Source organism: Molothrus ater, chromosome 4 (genome assembly GCF_012460135.2).
Source record: "Molothrus ater isolate BHLD 08-10-18 breed brown headed cowbird chromosome 4, BPBGC_Mater_1.1, whole genome shotgun sequence".
Lineage (NCBI taxonomy): Eukaryota > Metazoa > Chordata > Aves > Passeriformes > Icteridae > Molothrus > Molothrus ater.
The window spans coordinates 57114453-57135149 of record NC_050481.2 but is presented as its reverse complement, the minus strand read 5'-3'; the positions used below and the strand labels follow the sequence as shown (position 1 = coordinate 57135149).

General features: G+C 38.3%; 1 protein-coding gene across 9 annotated transcripts in view; it reads right to left on the bottom strand.

The window, feature by feature from the left end:
• Positions 1 to 20697, bottom strand: part of LDB2 (LIM domain binding 2) — a 213513-nt gene that overhangs the window by 135219 nt on the left and 57597 nt on the right. For all 9 annotated transcript variants that reach the window (XM_036382182.2, XM_036382181.2, XM_036382183.2 and 6 more), the window contains exon 2: positions 6606 to 6708. In XM_036382182.2, coding sequence (XP_036238075.1) covers positions 6606 to 6708 — 103 coding nt within the window. The remainder of the gene's footprint in view (positions 1 to 6605; positions 6709 to 20697) is intronic.

The window sequence follows — 20697 nt, the reverse complement described above, 5'->3', positions numbered from 1 at the left end:
CTAAGGGGTTTTTTTCCCATTTCTATCTGGTATTCTAAAATATTAATTAAAGAAATAAAAGAACTACTGAGGGAATTTTAAAAATCCGCTACTGCTGAGCTGATATTTAAGGGACACTATAGAGTCAGGGAACAGCATAACATAATACACTTGCTTGATATCAATCCAGACAAAATAGTGAAAAAAATTATACAGGATTTAACTGACAAAGATTGAAGTGAAAGGGATGTAATTAATGCCAGTCAACATGGGTTTATGCAAAATAGCACTTGTCAAACAAATCTCATTTTATTCTTTGATGAGCTTACAAAAGTTTGGGTGATAAAGAGAAGTGCATGGCTGTAATACACTTAGATACCTGTAAAGCATTCAACTTTCTAGTGCATTACTTATATTCTTACTGACGTTTATTAATATACAATTTTCATAGAGTGTATGTAAAATTGATTGAGAACTCTTTAAAACATCAATTTTAGGAAGTAATTGTTAATTAGAAATCATTAGCTGGAGGATGGAGGGGCTAGTGGTGATCCAGGCAGTTGTGGACCTTTTACATCTGATTTTAATGAAATTTTTACCTATGTTCTGAAATTAAATTCAAAACTAATGCCAAGAAACTTTGAAAAAACCAAGACTAGACTAGTGGTATATAAAGATGAATACCAGGGAGTCACACAGAATAATCTGTCTCACAATGCTAGGCCAATTTACTGTGTTGTACCTGAATGCTCAAATGATATTTAATGACTGTGATTTCTTGTGAAAAAAAAAAAATAAAGGAAATAAAGGGAAAAATAAAGAAGATGTTCCTGGAAATAAAACAATCTCTTTCTCTAGGCAAATTTAATTTTCTCTCTAAGACTTATAGGAGAGAAGCTAGATGAGAGTTTTAGAGAAACCTGGGGTGATAATGTAACATGCTGGCCCCTCAAACCATCTTTTTGAAAATAGTTATGCAAGTGGGTAATGTGTAATGAACTTTCCCTGTTTATTCCCAAATTATGCTTATAAGAAATACCCACTAGATGTAGCTTCTCACCATTAACTCCTGCAATTTTTTTTCAATAAAGGGCTATAAAATTACCTGCATTGCACAGGTTATAAAAACAGGGACAAATTCACAATGAATCTGTTGCAGCTTTCTTGCTGTGCATTAATTGAATAATTTGTAGTAAAATCTAAAAGACAGTTATGCAATATATTCTAAAGGCACACAGAAAAACTTAGATAAGCACTTCGAAGTTGATGATTTTGCAGCTTGGTCCAAAGTTCACTCTGAGACTATTGCCCAGTAAGCCCTTCCTTCCTTCCTTCCTTCCTTCCTTCCTTCCTTCCTTCCTTCCTTCCTTCCTTCCTTCCTTCCTTCCTTCCTTCCTTCCTTCCTTCCTTCCTTCCTTCCTTCCTTCCTTCCTTCCTTCCTTCCTTCCTTCCTTCCTTCCTTCCTTCCTTCCTTCCTTCCTTCCTTCCTTCCTTCCTTCCTTCCTTCCTTCCTTCCTTCCTTCCTTCCTTCCTCTTTCTTTCTTTCTTTCTTGAAATGAAAAAAAAAATCAAACAGGGTTCATGAGCCAAGTAGAGAAAATGAAAAAAAAGGCATAAAATGCAAAGCATGGTATAGTTACCTTGTACATTCCAAACACAAACTGCAGTAGAAATTATAACAGAAAACACATATTCAATTATCAGTTACAGATTCAGAGCAACAATAAAACTGAAATCACTATATTTTCCTAAGGATAGGGAGAGCAAAGTGATCAAATTGTTCCTTTTGAAATTTCTACTGTGTAACGTTATGCAATGCCATATAAAATTGGGTGATGAAAGCCTATAAAAAGTGCCTGAAATTCTCAATATATTCTATATCTATAAGCTTAAATCAATAAATCCATTTTGAGGACTTCATCATATCTACCACACATGAAATTTTTTTACAGCTACAAATGTAATAGCTTATGCTTTTGCTTCCTCACAGCATTATAGTTCCTCCATGGACAGAAACCATTTAGTGAACAGAAGAGAAACGTAGACAAGCTCTAATTTTCTGTACAGTGGCAACCGCATTCATTATGTGCTCAAAAAAGCACTTTCCCTGAAAGAGTTAACTTTCTAGCTCCTATTCTCTGCAGTGCTGCATAAACACTGCACATTATTCTTACTGAGCATGCTTCATCTTTCCTGTCTCCCCAGTCTTGGGCTGTCAATCACCTGTCAGTCCCTACCACATCAGCACAGTGCGCATCACCAGGCTGTCAGCACAGCAGCTGATGAGACTCTGCTAAGAGCTGTCAATCAAACTTGTTTCTCTTATCTGTTCGGGAAATATTTTGTCTCTGAGAAACAAAGAACCTGGGCAACAATGGATCAGAGTCTAGTATTTACTCTTCTACAGGGATAGAAGCCTCTTAACAGGAAATGAATGCTTTATCCACAACAAGGAAACAAAAATTCTGCTTCATTAGGCATATTTTCTTTTTTCGATTTTGTTTAAATCCTATTTATTTCTTGAACAATCAAATCAGGGCATAATATATTGGAGCAAATTTCTTTTTGCTCTCACTGTAGAATGAACTTCATGTGTTTACGTCCTAGTTTCTATTGACTATAATAAGACAGGTAGCATCTCTACTTTTGGGAATCTTTCCTTGTTTTTAAGCATTGGAATGTTTCATTGGTGAGGTTTCTCTCCACCTCAGGGTAGCCATGCTACCCTGAAAAGCCAGACAAGAGAAATGCCTAATTTACACCTTTGTTAACTTAAAATATATCTTTATTTTCTGCATCATTTTCATTAAAATCTCAACATAGAATTCAGTAATATAAGTAGGGTTCATAGATAATAGCAGACCAAAAGAATAGCTGAGGGGTATAAGCAAGTAGGAGAAAAACATATTTTCAGTGTCTGTTTGAAAGAAGATAATATCTTCTTTCTGGAACACTGTGCCAGGGAGAAAGGATTGCAGAAGGTAAAGTTCTTGCATGTACAGAAATCAAATACTGAAGAAAGACAAAAGGAGCTGCAAAGATGGGCACAGCAGCTATTTCTGGTCTGACACAGAATCTCTGCATGAAAAAGTTAAGCTGGGCTTTCAAGTCACATCTCTCCAAGGCAGAATATTGTTCTGCACAGATAACTAGGTCTAGGTCTAACAAACCTGGCAATCAAATTAATTAACACAGGTGGATCACTGAACTAACAAACCTCTGCTCTTCCCAGGGCATAAGTAAGTACCTTTACATGCTGTGCCATGCAGACACAGGGACATTTAGAGCTGGCTCAAGTATCAGTACATAGTGTTGCCTGACGTGAAGCAAAGTAAACATAACCCAGTGACTTAAAACCCCCATTTTAACCATATCTAATTTTCCCTACAAATGAAAGAATCTCAGAGCTGACAGTTGAAGAGAAACATTGAGAACAGCAAAGGCAAGAAAACTGCTTTTCTCAGTATAGAGAGGAGTGCTGTAAAACATGGTAATATGAATGAAACACCTAAAAATATTTTGTGCTCTTCATAAAGCTTCAGTTTTGGGCCACAAAAGTAAATAAGCAACTTTTTTTTTTTTGAGACAGCAAAAAAAAAAGGTGAGTTCACAACCCTTATAATTTCTTGGAAAAAAGTGTATATTAAAGTTAAACCAAAGAGGGAGGCAAATAAAAGTATTTTTTTTTTTTTTTTAAATCTTCTACCATTTACACAAACACTGATTTACAGGCCTGCTCTGAACATTTGCATTGGCTGTGGAATTGGACTGTTCAGGTAAGAGCAGAGGGCAGAGAGAGCCAGCTGGGAAACAGGCTATGATACCAAACTCACAGAAAGAAAAAGTCTACAGCAACCAAGAGAAAAAAGCCCCAGAGCAATTTGGGAGCTGCACTCCAGATTAGTTCCCAGCAGCCTCCCACAACATTCTCGAGGGGCTTTGAAGAAGGAACCTGGGACAAAACTGAGTGCTTCTTCATGTCTGTGATGGCTTAACACAAGTGCTAAATAGCGCCTGAGAAGAAGGAGGGAAATGGACTGGGAATTGCCATAACCCAGAGAAAAATGAGGCCCTGGACAGCAAAAAGGGTATTGTCCTTTCCACACATGCACACATGCAATGGGTTTTTTTGAATTTTTTTGCTCCAAAAAAGAATATTTTAGTTCTCAGAAGAGGGAAAACATTGCCCAAAGGAAAAAAAAAAAAAAAGACATGGTGGCCACAGTCAATGTCAGAGATGTAAGCAAAGCTCTCACAGGCTGAAGCAAGACAAAGGCAGGCAATTTTGACCTGAATCCTAGAGCAAAGGCAAGAGGTTGGCATCTTTCATCACTTTCAACTTTATAAACAACTTCTCAAAGGATGCCTTTTTCTCCTTTCCTGGGCCTTATCTTGGTTCCCTCCATTACTGTCTGTGCCTACAAGAATAAGAACAAACAATTTGTCTTTCCTCTCTCCTCTCTGCCAGTTCCAGTGTGTTTAATGCCCTCTCCACCCTTAAGAGCATACTCTCTAGGCAAGGAGGTAGGTGTTATGCTGGAGACAGCACAGAGGGCAATTTTGTTTCACCCCTTTCAGAACCCCATGTTTGGTGCTGCAACCACGAGCCATACTCACCTAACAGGAGCCACAGCCCCTGGTCAGCAATTCCACCAGCTTGGAATAGAAGTTCTGGGTGCCATTGTGGTTCTTGGGAGATGCCAAGAGCACCCATAAGAGAACAGCAGAGCATGAGCATGGCTCTCTCAAAACAGAAGCTGTAAGGGGAGCAGACTTCTCTGTTCTCAACTCCTGGACGTGGTTTTGGACACAAAATTCCCAACTAGGAAGAGAGGGCTACTCTGAGCATCCCACCTCCACCCTGCAGCCACCACTGCAATGCCAAAGGTGTCCCCAAGCAGGGACTTGGACAGCACAGAGGCCTCAAGACTGCTCCCAAAGCCTTCTAAGAAGGCAATGGAAGTCTCAAACTGGAAGAGCCACAAGCATGCTCTTCAGAGTTTCCTTGAGTTGGAATACTGCCCATGTCAAAAAGCATCACTAATACTGTAGTTCAGTAACTATTGATTTACTATTAACTATTCACTAGTTAGTAAATATTAACTAACAAAGAAAAGGAAATATTAATTACCAGCAAAGAGCCTTAAGTGCAGAGCTTCAATTCCAGATGTTGAGAACAAACCAATCGGTTTGTTCAGAGGCCAGAAATTAAAACCAGAAGAAAAATTCTGTGTACTAGTCACTTTTAAAACCATGACTACAGTAAATTGATCATTCTTATCAGCAACAATGCTAAGAATCACAGTATTACCTCATGCCAAACTGTCCCAGTTACAGACAATACAACCATTATCAAGCATTAGTGACAACAGGAGTATTTTACACATTGACAAATTCTTTCATATGCAGCACTGTTTTCCAGAATCACAACTCCCTCTGATCTAACTGGACATTAATTGCTTTTTTGCTGATGTATCTGTGCCTTCTGGACTGATAACACAACTAGCAAATCTGATATCTGACAAGTTGACTCAACCTAATCAGGACAGATCAGCTGTTACCAACGTTGCTATAGGCTGTAATTTGAGGACCTTTAGAGAGTTATCACTTGCTTTGAAAGGCAAGAAACTGTAATTCTGTCAACACTAATCCCAGAAACGTGCATTCAAAGTGGTTGCTATATTTTCTTCAGAAGAAGGTAACACTTGTCAAATAAATACCTGAGATAACTGATAATAGGAATTAGAAGTATGTGAGTGATAGGCTGACAATCAGTCACTCTCATGAAAAAGAAGAACCTCAAAAGATTCAGAGCATTAAGTAGAGAGCACAATCTGTCACCATGAAGCAGGGGTCACTCTGAATGGAGTCAAACAATTGGTAATGCAGTTTTTCAGTGTTTACTTCCCTCTGTTGCTTGGTGCTAAAGCTGAGTGAATTATTCACTTCAAACAATTTGTTCAATGAATTTTATCCCTTTTTGCTGCTCAGTGTGTGCAGGCAATGGATTCCAATGCCATCAGATTTATTCACTGCTTCACTTTTATTCAAGCTTTCACTTAGTGCTCAATTGAGAGTATTCTACACTTCCACTGCTGCTCAGACAGCATCCAAGGCTGGTCCTTAATGTGGGCAAGCAGCACAGATCCACACTGTTGATGGAATAACACTTATCTACATCAGCAAAGATATACATTTTAATTTGTTCTTTTTCTGATCCCTCTTTAATTTTGGAGGCCCTTCCAGCAATAATACTGATATTTGCCATAACGTTCCCTTTCTGTGAACGATTTTGCCCACAAGACTCAATACTTGGATTTTTTCAGAAGACAAATTACCAAAGAGTGCAAGCACAGCCACAAAGCCCACTAATTTAAAAAAAATCCAAATATTATATTTCATTATTTGCTTCATTCTGCTGGAAATAATTTATTTTCATGTAATAAAACTCAGAGGAATTCCATAAAAAATGGATTCCCAATTCATGGAATTCTTTAATGTAACTTAATAGTCACTGAATATACACAAGTGACTTTGTCATTGACAGGATTGCATCTGTCTTGTACAGATAAACTGTTTTTCAAAACTCATACTTAACATTAGAACAAAAAATATACATTTCTTACTGTATCGCTTTGGTCCATCTTCCAAACAAAATGAAAGTGTTAAGGTTGCATCATCTTCAAAAAATTCAGTTGCAAAGGCATCCCACCAGAGGTTGTCACTATCCTAGGAAGCAACAGATCATTCACTTAACAGGAGGCAAAACGAAAATATGTTCATCTGTTGTAAAAGAAATTCAGCAGGATCACACCTAGTTTGGCTCCTTCACCTGTGGTTTTGGGGTACAGATGTCTATATGATATTTCAAACTAATTTTTCCTAGATAAAGCTGTGGTTCTAATTTTGGAAAAAAACCTGAAGTGTTTAATTTACTGTATAATAAACTTTCATTTTATCTAGCATACTAAATATGTAAAAACTTTCTTTTCCATAACATTTTTTCTCCAAATGTTAAATATGGCATTATATATCAGTTGCAAATAAAGCAATTATGAGTTTCCCCTCCTTTTCTGGGCTGTGTGTCTCAAATGCTTGGCCCTGGTAATGAAAAATCCTCCATACCTAATTCTATAATGTTACATAACCTCATCATCAGCACAAGATGACAAGGAAGTTATTTAGAAACGAAATATAATGGCCATTCAACTCCAATGAATTTAATATAAATACAATACTTCAGGTTGATTAAATACCAGCTAGTTACTTAAATGTAATTGTTGTGAGAAATCTTCACTTTTAAGTGTGATACAAGAAGTGGAAAAAAAATTTAAGATGACTTGTGCATACTTAGAGTAATACACATAGCTGGAACAGGGCAATTATTAAAATAGTGAACAATGTAGAACATATACCAACACAGCACTACAGGAAGTTCCTTGACTTTATCAATTGAACCAGGCATTTTCAGACCTGGATGATCAACAACAGGCACACACCTCAATGTCTAGCACCTGAGCAAGTGGTCCAGCTTGCAAGGATTTTATAGAAGTTGGGCAACACAAAACCCACCGACTGTTTCATTTGAAAGCTATGGGTATATTTAATAGCTGGATTCAAAATTTTTGGTTCAGTCTCTTCTGCTCCTTTGAGGCCCCAAGGCTTGTAGCACACAAGGTCAGTAACAAAGCTGGAAATACACTTCTGAAGATGCCCTGGCTGCACTCCTCAGAGCCACTCTATCCCACTCAGCACCTCCCTTTCCAGTGAGCAAGGCCAGGTTCACTGAGCAGTGAGGTCTGAGCACCTCTTAATGCCTGAGCAATATAGATTAGGCCAGAGATGAAGCAAACAAATGTTTGCTTCACAGGAAAAAGATCCTGAGATAAAATGCCAATTTAAAAGAAAATATGCATCTATCATATTCATTATGTACACATGCAGAGCAATCTGGGGATTTTAGTTCTGCTGCTGTATTTCCTGATGATGTTACTTTTGGATTTCGCTCCAAAATGTTAAGCAAGGTATATATTCCTCTCAATTTCACTTTGATTTTTTGTCAAGCATCCAATGGAGAAATGGTAAGGACAGGTTTTAACAATCTGGTTCCTTCCAGAGACCCTAGAGAGACTTCTTGTCTGAGTCAGAGCCTGTAATACACTTTCCCTGCCAAGGCTCATCCAACCTGGCAGTGACAGTATCATACAGCCCTGCCATTCAGTCACACAAAGAGGTATCAAAGCTGTCCCCACATCTCAGAAATCTGCTGTCACAGAGAGCTGTTGTTCTTTCCTGGTGTAAACCTGATGAGTGTTCCCACGTGCAAATGCTGCTGTGTTGAGCAGCCAAGCAGCCACAACAGAAAGCATGAAATACACAGTGGGCAGCATGAAACACACAGTGGGCAGCATGAAACACACAGTGGTCAGCATGAAACACTCACAGGTGTTCAACACACCCCTGCACAGGGCCCTGCACTCAGCACAGCCTGGGGGTTGCATTACAAGCCCATAGCAGGGTGTATTGTCCAACGAGTAGCTATGAGCTCCCACTCTGCCATTTGACTAAAGAGAGGCTGCAGTACCATTTAACCTTTTGGACATACTTGTCATAGGGAAGGAAGAATTTCAGCAATGCCACACACCACATTTGCAGCTCTTGTTAATGTTGGGTATCACTGGAGCTACTCCTGTAGCATCCAATGACATGGGAACACAAAGGAGAGCATGGCATAGCCATGCCATGCTTAGGACTTAACTGCATGTGGGAAAGATAGAGAAGAGCAGGGAAAGTGCGGGGCCTCACCTCAAAATCACACATATCTGCACTCATGCTGGCTCCCAAGCAGTCTTGAAAGCAAGAAGAATGTGGAAATGGAATTACTGTGGATTCCCTCCCTGGTCAGATGAAATATCCAGACTCTCTCATAGTTTGAACACAGTCCAAAGTCTTTATCTTAAGCTTTTGCATATTTTAGGCGAGAAAGAAAGAAAAATATAAAATGCAACACCCTACCCCCAGAAAGAAAACCCAGCCTTAAAATGAGTATATATATCTTGTCAACCTTTGAAATGCCCTGCTGATTAATTTTCTGCCCCACCCTTGTCACAGGTGGGCCCACCTACTCTCAAAGACAAATGTGAACAAAACCCAACGAGGTGTCCCCAGCCAAACCAAAATAGGATCCCGTTATTAAAAAAAACCCTTTTTTTTCTTTTTTTATTTCTTTTTTTTGCAAAAAGTGGATGGTGAAGGCAAGGCTGCCCTCAGGCATCTTTAACTTATGCTTTGACAGGTTATGGGGGATTTCGCCAGAGTAATTATTTTTCTATTCAACAATAATGAGAAATTACCATGGCAACCTCCCTTTCACGTAGTGCACTCACATGCTCAAACACTGAAATAATGGCCTAAACATAACCAAAAAAATATTAATTCTCTAAAAATATTTTGTATTAAAATAAACTTAAGGAATGGGTCACAGGAGAGAAGAGGGCAGACACAGCCAGCAAGTTGGGTCAGAAGTGAAGATGCCGTGCTGCTGTGGCCACGTACCCAAGCAGCAAAACTACTTCTTCCACAAATGTCATTGTTCCCTCTGATCCCCTCCACCCCTGGTATTATTTGTAATTTGAAGCATGGCTCAAGTCTGAATAGGGTCTCCAAGTAAATGGAATCCTACTGTTTCAATATTTTTTCCTGACTCTGATTTTCTTTGGCAAAGGTAATCAGATTTTAAGTACAATGATGTTCTTTTTCCCCTTCCATCTAAAAGTCCCGTATGTTCACTGTGTGATCTGAGAGTCAAGCTGGGTTCTTCTTTACACCTTACACACTTACATGATTAAGAGTCTGCAAGCTAAATGAAGCTTTTCCATTTGCCTGTGATAGATCTTGCAACTGGAATATGAGGCCAACTGAGACTATGGCATTTTCTTCAAATTCCTTTATTTTTAATAACTTGGAAGGCAGAATGGACTGACATAAAAAGTCAGTACATGAAATTACACTTTAAAGGATGCAGATATCTTGCAGGACAGAAGCAGAATTCAAAATTATTTTGATAGATTGGAGAAATGTCCTGAAATGAAGATGAAATTCAATAAAGTGACAAAAGTACAAAAACAAAATGGGGAATAACTGACTAAGCAGTACTGTAGAAAACGGTCCAGATCACGAAGCAAATATGTCAATTGCTCTTGGGAATAAAGGAAATGTCTTAGATACAATACCCTTCCACCCAGCAAACACATCTCTGGGAAGACTTCAACTGCAATAGCTTGTCCACTTCTGGAGTACTATGGCCCAGTCTGGGCCACCCACTCTTAAAGGAATTAGCTGAGAACCACAGCAATCAATGAGTCTAAAGACACATGCAACCAACCCCAAAAGACTCAAAGGAAGAAAGGTAGTAGGATCTAGCTGTGTTTTGTGCAAGACAGAAGAAACTCACAGGGAACATGATGACAGTCCTCAACTATATGAAAAGATTGCTATAAAGAAGAGTGAACACTCGTCCTTGGTGGCTAACACAGATAGAAGTAATAATTGGTTCAGTTTGCTGCCAGTGCAGGTTAAGTGATTAATGCCCTGTTACAGATTTCTAGGCTAGTGTTTTGCAGAGGGGAAAGAGCTGCAGAGCACAACTGCTGTGTTCCCAAGGGGAGTGGGTGTAGAGATCCTGCTGCCCACGAGCCTCGGGCAGAGCTGCCCCTGTACAGCAGCTCCACAGCTCATGCCCAGTGAGAACCTCAATGTGGTTTCTCCCTCACACTGCTTTTGGCTGCACATGTCTAACAGGTGAAAACAGTACATTCAAACAGAGTTACGGAAACAAATAAATACAATTCTGAATACACGCAGGAAACACATCTGTTCTGAAGTCAGACTTTTTTTTAAATAATCACTTTTTAGGGAAAACCTGAATTTTAATGTCAATCTTGGCATTGGACAAGGCAAAAATAAAAAGAGAGTGTGCACTTGGGAGCTTACATTTTTCTTCTGGCATCTGCAACCCTTCCCTATTGACACTTACTATTTTCAGAACTCTATACATCTACATTCCTGTTGGCAACATATACGTGTCTCATATTCTTTTAAGTTAATGTTGCACAAGGAACTGCTGTCTCCCTAAGGAAAGAACAGCATTCCTTCCCTCCTCCTGTTCCCAGCAAATTAAACTACACTTGAGCTTTCAAAATGCAGTTCAAGATAAGATTGTGCCATTAAATACACCTGGAAAAACTCCACAGACATTACAGATTACAAAACTCACAGGTTAAAAAAAAATCTGACATTGAAGTCTGTACTCAAAGCAAACGGAAAAACCATGTTAAATAAAATGTCCAAATACAAGAAATCAATAATTTCCCCATTAGTTTTAAATTAGACCAATATTGTCTCTACCTAATATATTTAAGATTCTGATACAAATGAGTAACAAATTAATAGGGATCTATATATCTTAATTGTGTAGATTTGGAAATTTGAGCACTCATCTGTAGGTCTGGCCCTGCAAAGCACAATGGTTTTATAATCTGGCATAGGGCTTTCTGCTATTTGTATACATCCAGTGTGGACGACAGATACTGAGTCCATGATTGGCTTTCCTGGAAACAGTATGAACAGAGTGAAAGAGTGGAATGCTCATATGTATGTAGGTGGCAAACCCATATATGGCTGTCTGTTATACAAGAACATGCACACCTTTCCTATTTCCCCAGTATCCTAGCTAAGAATATGTGGTCCCCTATAGTTAGTAAAAGTACTTGAGAAAGAGGACCAATCTGGTTACTCAGGGCTAGTTTTTAAGAACCTCTTCCATTGTTTTTCCATTTGTTATTCTATCTCATTTATTTTATTTCAAATATAAAGCATATTTTACACAGAATTAAATATACCTTTAATCTTGCACCTGGTGGTAACTTACAGAATCTCCATCTCCCTTTCCCTGCCAGGAATGCCCCACTCTATTCCTTCCATTCGTTATTTCACACCTATTCACAATTTAATGGTGTTGCTTTCTTTTATTTCACTTACTAGTGTGGCTGGATTCCATGTCTCAAACAATGTGTAGTAAACCTGGCTAAAAGATTTTAAGACTTGGCTTTGGTCATAAGTAGTTTTCTGTTCCATTATACACTTGCAACTTCTTGCCAAAACTCTGCTCAGTGCCCAAAACATATCAGTCCTTCAGCTCACTTAATCATTAATTGAACTATTGTTTACATTTCACTTAGGAACTTATCTTCAATTGTACAGTAAAGAAACACCACCAAGTTTCTGTTCGACTGAAAAGGCAAAGTATAGTCATGTAACAGATCCCCACAGCAATACTTCCTCAGAGAGACTGATTGGGGTGCAAAATGGGGGCAACATCTCTGTTTCTCATGTAAATCTGGAGTAAGTTTAAAAATCCAAAGGAATTCCAGGGAAAGGTCGATAATAGGGAGTTACTCTTACACATTCACTAGAAATGCCTAATATATCAAGGATCTTATTTTTATTGCCTATAAATCAGTACACTATCAGGCAACAGAAAATCAAACATGAATTATTTGATTTCAGATACAAATGGGAGGAAAAAAATAATAGAAAAAGAGAGAGGCTTTGCAAAATACACAAATTGATCCATGCCATTTTCTTGTTGTACTCTGAACCCAGGCAGGTGAGAATCAGCATCATTTTAGCAAAAACACTGTGCTGTAATGACACTGTCATACAACTCAGCTTTGCAGATATAGTGCTTTGAGATAATGTCAATTCTATGTCACAAATAGCAAGTCCTCACTGGGAAATTTTGCCAGATTAACTGAAACATGCTCACACTGAAATAAGGACAACTAATATTTTTCTTGTGTTCAGAAGGACAGTTGACCCCTTGCACTAACATATGCCCAAATTAGATACCTTTTGTTAGAGTATTTGTGGGAAATACTCACTAGGCTGGCAAACAGCGAGACCAGTCTACACACAGCTATAAAAGAACAGTTATTCCACTACATCTCAGCCACCTGATTTTTCCATCTACACAGATGCCACATGTATAACAATTTGGATATCCTTTTAAAATTGTAGTGCTTAAAATTACAGAGATTTTTAACTTAAGTTGTCAGGAAAGGATAAGACAGAGACATACCTGATTCAGTCTAATAACAGAATCAGAGAAGAATGCCTGGTCTAAAACCTATTATTTGTCAGTCTTTAAATTTTACTGAAGCTTGTGGACAAAAGAGAAATGAATTCTTAAATATCCACTCTCTGCATGTTTGACTATTCACCTGCAGCAGACAGGAGACTGAAGTTTAATACTTGTCTGTAAGCAGTACAGAGCAGAAGGAGTTAACTTGTGAAATGTGTCATTTCACTGGCTTCTTTAATTTGAATTCATTATTTCCATTCCTGAAACTTGTGCACACGAATGGATAGGAGAAAGAAGGGAGGGAAAAGAGCAGCAAAGCTGGGCTTAAGACACACTCCACTGCCAATTCCTTACTGCCAATGTGGCATCATCCTTGAGATTTCACAGCAATATCAGCATTGACCAGCAGAAGATGCTCTTTTGTCCTTTTAAAATATATGGGATAGATTGCACTTGGTCTCCAGGGAGAAGACCTATATTCTGGCTGTGAGAACAAAAAGACTGGGCATTAACAACCAAATTGTGCAGTTTTTACAGAGCTATACACTTCCACCCACAGCAGATTATCTGTTAGTACTTGGTATATATATGGTGCATACTAAATCAATATTCAAAATTGTTTTAAAATTGAGCCCTTTTTTCAATAGGCATTGAAAATATCTCTGGCTGGCTGGAAACAGTAATAGATTTACTTAGTAGTATTCTCAATCCATGATCACTCCAGACAAATCACAGACCTGAGTTTTGTGTTTATCAAAAATGAACCACAGTTACATTTCTCTATTCTGCCAGAGAATACCCCATAGCCTCTGCCTTTGAGAATAGTTTATAGAGATGGAATATTAAGTGAGTCTATTATCTAATGTACTACTGTCAGCCATACAAATGTTCTTATTTTATTCTGACATTTTGACCTGGTTTCTTTTTTACCTTGTTTACTTCCATCTCTATGAGTAAATGGAAGCTGCTATGCCATCTATTCCAATGAAAAGGCAATACCTAGTATTGCCCTGAGTGAATATAGAGCATCAAATATTATGTGTCACTAGGGCACAGAAAAAAAACTCATATTCCCAGCAAGATTACTAAATGAGTCTCTCTAGGTCTATCTATCCAACTGCACCAACTCCCAAGGCTCTAAAATTTAGTGAACACAAATCCCTTTATCATTTATTACAGTGGGAAAAAAATTATTACTGACAGCTTCTAAATACTACATTGGAACATGGTGGAGAGTCCTTGACACCTCCATTCCACACTGGACTCTCCCCACCCCTTTGATTACTGCAGTCTCACAGAAGCACCACGGGCGTTGGAGACGAGTACAAAGCTGGGACCTTCAGAGGTCCCTGATTCTGAAAAACTGCAGTCTAAACTATGATCCAACAGACTGTTCTTTGAGAGGTCATACATGGCTCTTCAGCTGAGCTGACAGACTTATTCTGCTATGTATTTTTCCTTATTCTTGTGTGAATCTGGTGATCTAGGTAGGAAAGGGAAACACAGGTAAGACAAGCCATCCTCCCAGTTACATTCTGGAGCAGAAGTATCAAATAGTGAAAGGGCTAGGTAATGCAGCTACAAAGAGTTGATTTCATGATAAGAAAAGATTATATGGATTGAAAAGACATATAGATGAGGAGATACATATCTCTACATACAGAAAAAAAGCCTGAGAGGGATTATTTACAAGAGCATGTAGTGATAGTACAAGGGGAAATGGCTCCAAACTGAAAGCCAGCATGTTTTAATTAGCACTGTGAGGGTGGTGAGGCACTGGCACGGGTTGGCCAGAGCAGCTGTGGATGCCCCATCCCTGGCAGTGTCCAAGGCTGGGCTGGCTGGAGCTCTGAGCAATGTGGTCCAGTAAAAAGTGCAGAGGATCTGGAAGCAGATGATCTTTAGGGTCCCCTCCAGCCCAGCCCATTATACAGAACTCTAGCACAACTTTACCCCACAGGACTTTGAGAAAACTCTTGCTAAGACTCAGCAAGAGACTTTTAAAATTTAGGATATGTTTAAATGTTTTGCTGAGCTGAGATCCATCTATGCTTTTGCCAGTCTGCAAGTCTAATTAACTCAAAATTACAACTTCCTATTAAGCTTTGCAACCAGATAAGAGCATATCAAAATTATGGACAGCTCTAGCCAAAAAGCTGTTATTTCTTGGGAAGGTACAGGAAGTGGAAAAGATCAAGTGTATTGTGTGTCCCATCTCCTCTGGAGGACAGGTAATCTCATGCACAAAAATTTAATTTAGCAACTAGTCAGAAAAAGAGAAAACAATTAAGAAAGAAGTATTGAAGAAACCACTCATTTTAAAATTTACAACCCTATCTACACTTTAAATTATATATTGCTGCATTTAATTGTTTAATAATATGACAGTGGTTTTGGGTGTCCAGGTATCACCCAAAGAAATTGTAAAGCACTGTATAATTCCAGACAGTACAGAGAAGTAAACATTATGGCACTCTACAGAAATTTTGGCAAGAAGCAATGGTAAAGCACAAATATGAGTTCTTTGTTATGTATAGGTAATAGAAAAATCCCTCTTTATCTTCGCTTCATAAACAGTGCATATTCTTTAAGCAAAAAACTCCACTGTGGTAATTAAAAAATAATTTCATAAAAGAGTTACAGTGACCTGCAAATTATGTCCCTTAAAAGTTCATTCACATTTTTTATTTAACCCATATCAGAAGCCCCACTCTTGTAGAAGTTTTTAAAGATTATTTCTTTTTTATAGCAAAACTACACTCCAAGTTAATTCCTGTGTGCATTCTGTACTTATTAGGATGGGTAATCACAGTCATTTTTGTCAGCTGGTGATGTCACTCTACCTACAAATATTATCTGTGTTAAATGTGTTTCAGAATCTAAATTCTACTTAAGAGAGAGATAAGAAAAAAGGTAGTGTTGAGGTATTAAGTTATTAAGTCTATATTTTAGACTCTATTTACTTTTTCCAGTTTTCAGCAATGCAGCATAGTTTCATCTGCAGTGGCCATTTGAACCACTGGTCAGCTGCAGTTATCAGATGCTCGGGTATTTGAAAATAATACAGCTACATTTATTGCTTGCAATTTTTTAAATATACAAATACATGTGCATTCAAACTTAATCAAACATTAAGGCAGAGATTTTCAAAGCTAATTAAAAGACTTACGCATTCATTTTCCATTAAATTAAGTGGAAATCAGGTGTTGGAATATTCTATACAAGGCTCCAAATCCCAGCATGGAAATGGAACTTGTTACATTTGCTGAATCAAAGCTAGAGGGTGACAACAGGGCTGGGATTCATCTCACCCCAAGACAGTTGTCTAAATTCATGTGAGATAAAAAGCCTCCTGCAGATCTCTGTCTCTTCACTGTCTGTAGAGGGAGCCTAGAGAATGGTTCAGTCTAGCCATGTAACTTTTTTAGGGATAAAGATAGGTAAGATAAATCCTATTCTATATATCTACTGAGAATTTAAAAGTCAGAAAGAAAACTGGTTGAGGCTTTGAGAGCTTAGTGAAGGACAAAAATACGTGAAAAGCTGGATGAAACAACTGTATCTACTTTGTCTAGATTTTTACAGTCTTGGCAGGAAAACCTATAAATGATGTTCAAGTTTTCTGCTCACAATTCTCAAAGATCTCCAGGCTGCCAGGTTCCTGCTGTTTCATATAAAAAGCTCCAAGTGGCAGACAGAAGTTGGAGAACTGGTTAAAGACTTCTGCCAGTATGAAATACTTTAAATGAAGAAGATGTGATTATTTGCCTGGCTTCCTAACTTTACTCCCCAGCTAGCCATAGTTGCAAATAAAGGCCCTCAAGCCTTTTTTTTTTTAATCTCATACTGTATTTGGATACAAAAGTCCTGCCCAAAATACAATTAAGCTAGAGACAGAATTGCTTATGTATAGCTTCCTATGTCCTGGGTAATCTGAAATATAAGGAAATCCCAGGTCAAGACAAAACAAATCAAATACTGACATTTCTCCTGCATTATCCTGTGGCTCTCAGATCACTCAGCTGCTCTGTTTCTGTGGGGTAGCACTACCCTTCCCAGCACATAACACTCACTGCTGGGCAGGTACAGCCACATCTGGCTAACAAAGGAACATAATCAGGAGTTCAGGTTGCTTTGACAAAGTGAGGATGAGCTGGGCTCCAGACACTTGCATATTCTCAGTGTACACAATGGTTTTCAAGTTTTGGTGGTGAGAAGCACAAGGTAGTGCACTTTTTAAACTGACATTTGCATTTACAAATTAAAATTCTGATTCAAATGGAGATGTCTGAATTGCCTGCTCGCCATGAAAAATCTACTTAGAATCAAAACTTTTACTGTTATTGCTGCTATAATATTGTAGAACAGTGTAACAGATCACTGACAAGGCTGTTACGGTGGCTAAATCAAAGGGTATACTGTACTGAAAGGCACTGAAAGAAATATAGAGAGAATGAAGCACAGAGGTTGTGATAACAGAGTGGGTTTGTGTTTTTGTTTTAATTATTAACCTTAAATTTTCACTTCAAAAGAAATGGGAGAATTTATGCATGCCAAGAAGTGCTCCCTTTCAAAACTCAGTCTTCATCGAGGAAAGTAAGTAAAGCTTTCTTCTAAATGGCATCTCTTATCTTGTCAACCTCATTTAAAGTAAAAAGGCATCAATAGTAATAATAAAATTGCAGCTTGGTGAACAATTCCTTTACAGAAGCCAGCTACTACATACTGTAACAAATTAAAAACTCCAAAAGTCTATGCTGGTCCCCAGAGAAATGCTATTTAATAAAGCAAACACTGATATTGAATGTGACAGAATTCCATTTGCTTCAGAATCCCATCCAACTGAGTTTGGCTGCAGCTGAAGCAATTAGAGAAAGCTGTGATTTAATGATTATGCTAAAACCCTAGACAAACAAAGCTTTCACCTACCAAGTGGCCACTTAGCTGTATCACTATCACTAGTATGTATAAAAATCCTTGTAGGATTTCATTTGCTGTCAGTCAACTAGTAACAACATGAGCAATTACTTACAAAAAATGTCTATTTACTAGCTACCCTACTGCTTAAACATGAAAAATGTATAAATCTAAATTTAAACAAAGTAAGCAAAGTCAAGTGTGAGCTACATATGTCAAGGAAATCACCCACTAAGGTCATCCTTGAAGCTGAGACCTGATACAATCCAGTTGAAAGCTCATAACAGGTAGTAGGTTTTTTTTTTTAATATGCCTTTATGTTGTATATGATAATCTACTGGGGCCTCACCTCTGGGCCTGTAAACTTTTAATGAAATTTTAAACATCTTTTCATTACAACAGTGGCCTCCTATGAACTACAACCAATCACTTCAGACTCTGTGGACCTGTTAAATCAGTAAAACTGATTCAGTTAAGATTTCTTAGTTTGCTAGAAGTGATATTTGGCCTTTCCTCTTTTCTAATGCTGTCAAAATTTCTCTGTGTAAAGTTGCAGTACATAAAGAAGTGCAAAAAAGTGACAATTCAGAAAACTTGCTTACAGAAAACGTGAATTTGCTTTGAAACTCGGGTCTTTCTTGGTGTGTTCCTGCCAGCCAGCAAGCTACATTGTGAAATAATGACTAATGTGTCTTTCTGATTTTTCATTTTCACATTAGTCAGAGCCAAGTGACACCTTGGACCTGCTGATGTAGATTTTTACCCTCAGTGCCTGCCAGGTGAAGGCATCTCCTGACAAAGAGCAAGCAAAGCTTTTGAAAAAGCAGTTTCCTTCCTCCCCAGCTAAGGAATAGGATTTAGAGACATATGTGTACCTACAGCCTAAAAAAACCTACCAGTGTTGATACAAAATGTTTAAAACCAGAAAGAATATGAATCTGTGAGAAAGCTCAAACACACAGAAAACTATTTTAAGAAAGAAAACAGTTTTGCATAACATGGATAAGTATGGACAAAGTTGCTGCAGAGGAGACTGAAATAACTTCAGGAGCTCACAGAAGTGTCCCTATCGAGCAGCTCAGACCTATTTTCAAAAATCTAAATCCTCATATATTAACAATAAAATATACTTTGGGCATACCATTGTTTGTCTGTTTCATTACAGCTGTGCATTTCTAACTAAAATATACAATGGTCATGTTCAGAACCTTAATTTCTTTTCTAATTACAGTGTGTTTCCCTGGAGTGCCATAAACCCAGAGCATCTATAATTTCAGAGCTTTCCTAAAAGATTAGTGTTCGTAGTACCAAGGAGCCTGAGACAGGAGTAATAGCATTGACAAAGCCAAGAAACTACACAGTTCCATTTCTGGGAATGTGTTAACTGCAGAGGAGCTGTCATCTGAAAGTGAGACAGAAAATCAGAAAAGATTCAGTGCTAATGCCTTCTTAGACTAGGAGAACCTTATGTCAAGCTCAGCCCAGAATATATGGATCCACATCAAGCAGCTTGTTTTCTACTCGTGCAATGACAACCACTGTGAGATGTTATCATATTTCTTTGCCCTATGTTTTGTCAGAACCTACAAAATTAGTTGTAGCTGGATCACTCTCTAGGTCCTCAATGAAATATTATATCAAAATAGCAAAGATGCCCTTTGGAGGGTGCTGGCTTCAGGTGCTGACTCTTCTTAGGATTCTACTCCTCTAAATGAGTTCTTCCCCAGTCACTTGAATTTTACATCTGATTTCTATCTGGCACACTGAAGGATCACCTCTCTGCTCTAGAACAAAATTACTCTTTTTTTCTCCCCTCTTCCTCTCTTAGTTCTACTTTCTGGTTGGTAAAGTTTTTTTCTAAAATCAGATGCACAGACACACATTTTTGTTGATACTCTCAGCTTCAGTAGTAGTGTCTCCTAGATTAGGTAATCTGTTTCTTAAAATCACATATCAAGTTATCGCCAACCTGAGGCATTCTAGAATGAATGTGAACTTTTTATAACCTCCACATGTGAGATTTGAAAGCTGCAAGAAGCCCAGCAGCAGCTGCCAGGTCAGCACAGAGCCCACCATGTATCTCATGGCATATCAGCAAGGGCAAAGGAGTGTACTGAGGATCAAATATACTTTGAATTAAGCAAGCAGCTCCTTGTTCAGACTCCTGTATATGTACTTGTTCAGAAAGGCTCAGCAACTGGCAGGAGTCAGGTCTGGACTGAGTTCCTTCTGACTTGATTCAACCCTCTCCAGTACAGCTGACAATCACAGGCCTTCACATCCTGAAGTCTCAATAGACTTGCAGAACAAGGACAGAATCAAAGCAGCTTCCCTGTCTCTCCCTGCAAACACTCATGCACCTTGATCTGAAGGGACCACAAGCAGGATTACACTGTCAGTACTCTCCTCATTCCTTTGCCAATATTCCAAGCACTCAATAGAATCAGTCAAAGAGGTGACACCAAACTGCCCAGGGCACATGGCCTAGAAACTGCAGAGATACTGAATATTTTCAGCTGCATTATGTAGTATGCAGCAGATAAAATGGTTTGTGAGCTGATACACATTTGTTGAACAATCTGATACATATTGATATAGATATAGCTGATAAAGATGATGTAGATATAGATGATATAGATAGATATAGATATAGATTATAT